The sequence below is a fragment of the Nicotiana sylvestris genome, chromosome 3 (genome assembly GCF_000393655.2).
Source record: "Nicotiana sylvestris chromosome 3, ASM39365v2, whole genome shotgun sequence".
NCBI classification, from domain to species: Eukaryota; Viridiplantae; Streptophyta; class Magnoliopsida; order Solanales; family Solanaceae; genus Nicotiana; species Nicotiana sylvestris.
The window spans coordinates 207,858,345-207,867,082 of record NC_091059.1 but is presented as its reverse complement, the minus strand read 5'-3'; the positions used below and the strand labels follow the sequence as shown (position 1 = coordinate 207,867,082).

The 8,738-nt window shown below is 37.7% G+C and overlaps 1 protein-coding gene across 1 annotated transcript; it reads left to right on the top strand.

Moving 5' to 3' along the window:
* The first annotated feature begins 662 nt into the window (after nt 1–662).
* LOC138888614 (uncharacterized) lies at nt 663–1,793 on the top strand. Its single transcript, XM_070170508.1, has one exon. The coding sequence runs from the start codon at nt 663–665 to the stop codon at nt 1,791–1,793; it is 1,131 nt and encodes a 376-aa protein (XP_070026609.1).
* Nucleotides 1,794–8,738: the final 6,945 nt, after the last annotated feature.

Sequence of the window (8,738 nt, the reverse complement as noted above, 5' to 3'; positions counted from 1 at the left end):
ATTGCCTAAAATTTCTATTATTTGAATCATTCGCTATATGTAAGAATTTTTAATATTTAGTGTTAGTATTTTAGCATTTTAATATTAAAATAAAATATGTCATAACTCCCATTACTCCATTGTAGAAAATGGCCGTAACTCCCATAACTCCCACTATTCCATGAAGTAGAAAATGGCCATAACTCTTTTGTAATTCTTCTCTCATGTTCTACCACTAATTACACACTAATTATCCTATGGTCTCCATGATATCATAACTTATTACCCCACTTTCTTCTAATTTAATTCAAGGAAGAGATCCTACACCTATAAATAAGAATCTTTCTTCCATAATATGAGGTGAAAAAATAATTGTAGAGTGTTTCAATAAAGTGAGGTTAAAGTTGTAAGTTTTTACTTTTGTTGAAGGAAGGTGTTCATCTTGGTGGAGCTTTGGACTCAACAACTTGTTCAGAGCTTGTTCGGGTCATATGTGCTGTTGTATCCTGGGGGAAACAAGTCAAGAGGATTACTGCTGGACCAGTGAAGACTTTGCTACAGTGGGCTTGAATCTCGTTAAAGAGAGCGAGATATTCGCACCTCAGCTTGAAGATATTTTATTTTATTCATTTTATTTTTCAACTGTAATTGTATTTTCACCAATAATTTTAAGGAGATTCATTATGGCTACAGTTGAAAAGTTTGCGAATATCAAGGTGGGAGATCTCAACAAGCCATTCCGTTTCAACGGTACTCATATCAAGAGATGGAAGGGTAAAGTACTTTTTTATTTGAGTCTTCTCAATGTTTCTTACATTTTAACTGAGAAGAATCCAAGCAAAGTAGAAAACGCCTCCATGAATGATGATGAGCTAACTGCCCTTCAAGGAAAAATTAAAAAATACAACGATGATTCATACAAGTGTCGGTATTATCTTCTTAATTGTCTATTTGATAATTTTTATGATTATTATGATAGAAATTACTCTACTACAAAGAAAATTTGGAAAGTATTGCAGAGTAAGTATGATACCGAGGAGGTAGGTGCGAAAAAATATGCTACTAGTAGATTTTTTCGTTTTCAAATGATGGATAATAAATCTGTAGTAGACCAAGCTCAAGACTTCATAATGATCGTTGGAGAGCTCAAGTCCGAGGATATTAAAATTGGAGACAACCTTATTGTTTATGGCATAGTAGATAAACTACCACCTTCATGGAGGGAATTTCAAAAAACTATCCGCCACAAACAAAAAGAAACTTCACTTGAGATGTTGATAATGCGGATTCACATGGAAGAAGAGGCAAGAGGCCAAGATACACTTATGCAATCAGAAGAGAGCACTCTACAACCCGTCACTACAAAGGTAAATTTAATTATTTCAAATAATATTACTCATGAAACTCACAAAAATACTTCTTTGAAGCCGAAGAAGAAGACTTTTAAGAAAAATTATGGTAGACCTTCCAAGAAGAATAATGGTACAAACAACCAAGCACAGAATCAACAAGTTCATATTGCGAAACCATGCTTTGTCTGTGGCAAGAGTGGGCATATTGTTCGATTTTGTAAATTTCGGAAATGTGGTCCTACACCACAGGTAAATGTTACCGAAGAGCCACTTGTGGCGGTGATAACAAACATTAACATGGTAGAAAATATTGATGGATGGTGGGCTGATTCTGGAGCAAACCATCATGTTTTCTATGATAGATATTGGTTTAAAGTATATACTCCATTTGAGGATCCCAAAACCATCATACTTGGTGATTCTCAACAACCCAGGTGCTTGAAAAGGGAGAAGTCTAGTTGAAGTTTACTTCAGGAAGCGTATTAACGTTGAAAGACGTACTTTATACTCTATGATGACCAAAAGGTCATCTCGTGTTTTAGAACCCAATCCGGGGTTCTGAGGCCTTCAAGACCTCATTTTCTTTCTCCTTTATTTACGTGCGCAGTCGGGGCGTGCTTCCGGAAAGCTCTTGTGTGAAAATTTGAGAAAAATGCTAATTCGCCTTTAAATTAAATTTAAGTTGACTTCGATTAATATTTTGGGTAAACGGACTCGGACCCATGATTTGATGGTTCCGAATGGTCCGTAGAAAAATATGGGACTTGGGCGTATGCCCGAAATTAAATTCCGAGGTCCCTAGCCCGAGAAATAATTTTTTTGAAGAAAATTGTTTAACTCAAAAATATATAAGAGTTTTTGGAAATTTAATGGTGTTTGAATTTGATGGTATCGGGCCCGTATTATGGTTTCGAAATTCGGTATAGGTTTAATATGGTATTTAAGTTGTGTCTGTAAAATTTGGTAAGAAACGGAATTTTATGACGTGATTCGGACCCTCGGTTGTGAAAATGGAAACTTTAAGAGTTCTTGAATTTTTTCCTTGATTTTGATGCTAAACTCGCAGTTCTTGGTGTTACTTTGGCGATTTGATCATACGTGTAAGTCCGTATGATGTTTTTAGACTTGTGTGCATGTTTGGTTTGGAGCCCCGAGGGCTCGGGTGAGTTTCAGATAGCTTTCAGGATATTTTGGACTTAAGAACTTCTGTTGTATTGCTGCTTCTGGTGTTCTGATATTTTGTTCTTCGCGTTAGCGATGCAACTCACATGAACGCAAAGTATAAGATGGGCTGGGGAGGGGTTTTTTCTACGCGAACGCGAGACCTTGGTCGCGAACACGGAGCATTGAGGGGATTGCTCTTCCCAAACGCGACTGGCCACATGCGAAGTGTAATGGAGGTGGCTGGGGGAGTCCTTGAGTTGTTCTTCGTGAATGCGGTCCCAAGCCCGTGAACGTGATGGTCAGGGAGGACAGACCATCGCGAACGCGTAGGCCCTTCTGGCCACAAAGCATCGTGAAAGCGACAGACCTTTCGCGAACGCGAAGAAGGTCTGTCCAGTGATTTTAAAACAGAACCTAGGTCAGGATTTCTTCAAAATTTCATATCTCCTTCCATAGAATTTTACCTTGGGCGATTTTTGAAGAGAAATTTCAACACCAAATCCTAGGTTTGTGTTCTTAAACTCATTTCTTTCATTTTTCCATCAACACCCATTAGATTTCTAGGCCTAATCTTGTTCCTTCATGGTAGAATTAGGGGTTTTGGGAAAAATTGAGGATTTTACAAATTTGGGGATTTAGACCTCGATTTAAGGTCGAATTCTAAAACTAATTGCATATTCGGGCTTGTGGGTGAATGGGTAATCAGGTTTTGGTCTGAACCTCGAGTTTTGACCAAGAGGTCCCGAAGTCAATTTTTGACTTTTTTTTCCGGGGAAATGATAGAAAACCTATAATTAAGCATTGGAGTTGAATTCTTTGGCATTTATTGATGTTGTTAAGTTAATTATGGCTAGATACAAGTGAATTGGAAGTGAAATCTAAAGGGAAAGCGGTAGTTGAGCCTTGAGTTTGGCCGTGGAATCCGAGGTAACTGTTTGGCCTAACCTTAGCTTGAGGGAATAGGTATTGTCATCTTATTTGCTACGTGTAAGTGTTGAGTACGACATATAGGTAAGGTGACGAGTATCTATACGTTGGTGTCGAGCATGCCCATGAGTTTTATACTGTGATTGTTGTGACTCTTATTATGTATTGTCCATACTTAAATTGATAATTATCCATGCTGGACAAGACTTATGATAATTTATGGTAATTGAACATTGTTGAGTATTGGCTCAAGTTGAGATTTACTTTGTGAAGTTAATTGTTGGAACGCAATTGGTTATAGATGATTCCCTTGCCGAGATGTATTTGTTTATATTGTTGATTTTCTTGCCAGGATGTTATTGTTTCTACTGTTTGGGTGAGGAAAGAGTGATAAAGCACGACGGGTGATGCCGTGCACATTCATACTTATGCATATGGTGAGGAAGAGTGATAAAGCACGAAGGGTGATGCCGTACACATTTATATTATTCATATGGTGAGGATTGAGAGTAAAAGTACGAAGGGTGATGCCGTGCATTTTCTTTTTGCTATGTTCATTTACTGTTATCGGTTCAAGTGTTTTTAACTGTTCAAATTCCTTACTACTGTACTTCTTTATGTTGACACCCCCATAGTATGTTGCCCCTTCCCGTATATTTCTGCTTAGTTTTATTACTTGTTACTCTGTTATTATACTGATTAACTACACAGGTTTATGATGTTTGTCGTGTCCTAGCCTCGTCACTACTTCACTGAGGTTAGGCTCGACACTTACCAATACATTGGGTCGGTTGTACTGATACTGTACTCTACACTTTGTGCAAATTTTGGTACTGGACCATACGGACCATAGATTGAGGTTACTGCCTTCAGTCTAGTGGAGACCCGAGGTAGTTCTGTAGGCGTCCGCAGGCCTTGGCGTCCCCTTCTATCCTGTTTCTTTCTGTTTTTATCTATTTCTAAGACAGATGTGTATTTTCCTTGTTCATACCACTATTTGTAGTATTCGTAGACAGTCCGTGAGATTGTGACACCAGTTCTGGGTGGAGTTTTATTATAGTTTCGTAATTGTACTAAGTTAAATTGTTAAATTCTATTCTTCCGCATTTTAATTTCCACTGATCTTCTTATATCACCTGTTAAATTGTTAAAGATAAAGGAAAAAGGTAAAATAATCAATAACGTTGACTTGCCTATCGGTTTCAATGTTAGATGCCATCACGGTCCCGACGGTGGAAAATTCGGGTTGTGACATACTCCTTTAATGAGAACAAATTTGATGTCTAGTTTTCTTCTTAACAAAGTAGGCTTCAAACAAATTATTGAGAGTGATCAATATGTAATAATGAAAAAGGGTATTTTTGTGGGTAAAGGGTATGCATGTGATGGGATGTTCAAGTTGAATATTGAGATGAATAAAACTTTTTCTAGTTCTGTTTATATGCTTTCTTCTACTAATTTTTGGCATGCTCGTTTGTGTCATATTAATAATCATTATGTGTGAATCATGAGTAGTTTAGGATTAATCTCAATGATTAATTTTTTTTTTCAAAAATGTGAGGCTTGTAGTAAAGCTAAAATAACTAAAAGACCTCATCTTCAAGTTGAAAGAAAATTGAATTATTAGAATTAGTTCACACTGATATTTGTGAACTTGGAGAAATTTTAACTCGTGGAGGAAATAGATATTTTATCACTTTTATTGATGATTTTTCTAAGTACACATATGTTTGCTTGATAAAAAATAAAAGTGATACATTTAAAATTTTTAAAAATTATCTCCATGAGGTAGAAAATCAATTCAGTAGAAAAATAAAAAGAATTAGAAGTGATAGAAGCCGTGAATATGAGTCTATAGAATTTAATTCTTTTGTGAGATCATTGAGAATAGTTCATGAAACTAATCCTCCTTACTCTCCTGCATCAAATGGTGTGGCTGAAGGAAAAAAAAATAGAACTTTGGTAGAGTTAACTAATGCCATGCTTATTGAGTCAAATGCACCTTTAAATTTGTGGTGCGAAGCTATTTTGACTGCATGTTATGTGTTGAATAGGGTGTCTCATAAGAAAATAAAATTGACACAATTTGAGTAGTGAAAAAATCACAAGCCAAATTTGGGTTATCTTAGAGTTCAGGGTTGTTTAGCCTATGTTAGGCTAACAAATCTTAAAATTACTAAATTGGGTAAAAAGATTATCACTTGTGCTTTTTTTGGTTATGCTTCTAATAGTGTTGTGACGACCAGGCCGGTCGTCTTAAGAATTATCTCCCCGATCCCCTATTAACTACTTTTTCCATGTTTATTTCTGCTATTTTGATTGCTGGAATGTTCGATTTTGAGTTTCGGAGGGATTTAGGACACTTAGTCCCTAAATGAGAGCTTAAGTTTTGGAAAATTTGACCGTAGTCGGAACAGTATGAGGACGACCTCGGAATGGAATTCCAATGGTTCTGTTAGCTCCATTGGGTGATTTCGGGTTTAGGAGCGTGATTGGATTGTATTTTGGAGGTCCGTAGCTAATTTAGGTTTGAAATGCCGAAAGTCGAAATTTTGAAGTTTCCGATTCGATAGTGAGATTTTGATCCGAGGGTCGGAATGGAATTTCGGAAGTTGTAGTATCTCCATAGTGTTGAATGTGACGTGTGTAATTTCAGGTCATTCGGACGAGGTTTGATAGACTTTTTGATCGAAAGCGTAATTTGTGAGTTTTTGAAGTTCTTAGGCTTGAATCCGATGTTAAATTGGTGTTTCGATGTCGCTTTGAGCATTCTGAAGGTTGGAACAAGTTCGAATGATGTTTTAGGATTGGTTGGCATGTTTGGTTGAGGTCCGATACATGAACTTTGGATTTTCCCATTTGAACACCTCTACTTGAGAAAATGTCTACTAATAAACATCTTTGATCGTTGACTATGCTTAGGTGGCAATATTATAGCTGATGTGGCCAATTACGTGTTAATCACCGGTATTAAGCGTGTGAATATGATAAATATTTAATTTACAAAAATAGAAAAATTAAAATAATTAATTTTAAAAAATATAAAAATTCATCGGGTCAAATTTAGAGAAAAGCCACTTCAATCCATCGGGTCAGACTATTCTTCAATTTTTAACCATTCAATCTTGCAATTCCAAGCCATAGAGATTGTTCTCCACACTAAGAACTACCTCTCCACCAAATAAGGAGATTTCACTGTAGGAATCGCCACTTCTGATGACCTGCAACTCTCTGGCGGGCTCCAGTTGGTTGGAGATGGCGTTCCAGTGGTCCAAATCGCCCAAGAGCAATGCCAATCGATTCCTGCTGCTGAGGAGGTCACGCCGATTGGCCACTACAACGAATTAATTGTCACAACTTTAAAGAAAACCAATTCTGCGACAGTACTGATCGAAAGAAATTTCCTGCAACCTACCTAGCTAGAAAAGAATAAGAAAAATTTGGAGAGACGAAGAAGAATTTAGGAAGGAAGTGCTGATATGGAAGTAGACGAATGAGTTGCAGGCATGGGGGAGGGGAGATGATGGGAAGGAACGGGGAAGAGGAAGCTCGAAGGGTTTAAGTTTTTTCTTTCTTATTGTATTTATTTTATTTTTAAAATATAAATATAGGTGACAATTTTTATTTAAAATTTACACATATCATTAGTTGGGCGGGGTCTTACTTTTGGATTGGTCATTTGCTGACTGGATGGACACGTATGTGTATTTGTAATACACGCACATAGGCTCAAGGGTCAGATGTGTTTATTAGTTATGGGAATCATGAGTTTGAGTGTTCAAATGAGAAAATTCAAAGTTTGTGTATCGGCTTTCAAAAGCCCTACAAGTTTAAGTGGTCAGGAAGCCATTTTGCCTAGGAAGATTTTTGCATTTCTGAACCTGTCATAACTGCACCTGCATGTGTGGGACTGCAGGTGCGGCGGCACAGAAGCGACTATTGGACCGAAGAAGCGGACATTTGGTCCAGCTCCAGGAGCCATAGGTGCGAGAAGGGTAACGCACCTGCGCGCAGAAGCGGAAAGTTGATTTAATGAGAAGTCGCAGATGCGACCTTGGCTCCATAGAAGCGGGACCGCAGGTGCAGTCCCATGACCACAAAAGCGGTTTAGCTGGGCAGAACATATAAATACTTGCCTTCACGAATTTGAGTTATTTTCACCTTTTTTCAAACGGGAAGAAGCCTTGGGGAGCATTTTCAAGGGAAATTTTCAGAGGAATTCATTGGGGTAACATCTTTGGTCCCTAAGCTCGTTATTGACGTAATTTTTATCATTATAAACATGAAAAGTTAATGAAAATCAGTGGTAATTTGGGGGCTAGGGCTTGATTAATTAGAGACCTTTGAATGATGATTTGAGGGGCCATTTGCGGTCCGATTTTGGTACTTTTGGTATGACTGAACTCGTGAGAGTTTGAGGATATTGGAAATGTAAATTTTACCTGATTTTGAGACGTGGGCCCGAGGGCGTTTTGGTCATTTTACCTAATTTTGCATATTAGCTTAGAATTTCTTGGTAGAATCAGTTACTTGAAGTGTTATTTACATTATGAAATTGAATTGAATAGATTTGGGCCATTTGGAGTCGAGTACTCGTGGCAAGAGCGTGGTTTTGGATTGATTTGAGCTGGTTCGAGGTAAGTGGCTTGCGTAACCTTGTGTGGGGGACATTCCCCTTAGGATTGGTATGGTGGTAATTGAAATGCCTTGTACATGAGGTGATGAGTGCGTACTTGTTGAAAAACCTGTTTTCACTAAAGTAGCTTTAATTGTGTTTTTCCGTTCCTGCTTACTCTACTTGAAATTTTAGCCTGTTGTTAGCTTAGAAAAACATGTTTAATTGACTTAATTTCTTTATTACTTAAACTACCTTGATAGTATTATGCGAAGCATGTTAGGATAAAATTACCTATTTTAGTTGGTACGAAATTGAGCTTAGTTGAGTATTCTTTGTGTTGTTGCTGTGTGTTTTTACTTTGGGACTACGGGACGACATCCCGGGAGATCCCCTGTACGTATTCATGATTTGAGTTGAGATGCGGGATACCGAGATATCCCTAGCACGTATATTGGGGATACCAAGAGATCCTCGGGATACCAGGAGATCCTTAGCATATTGAGGATACCAAGAGATCCCTAGCATATACTGAGGATACCAAGAGATCCCTGGCACATATTGAGGGTACTAAGAGATCCTCGGGATACTGAGAGATCGCCGGTTAGCTGCTTTGTGAAGAGTGGTATTCCTTGTGGTTATTGTTTCCTCTGTTTCAGTTGTAGTTATCTTTATTATCTTGTTTTAGTTCTTATCGTTAT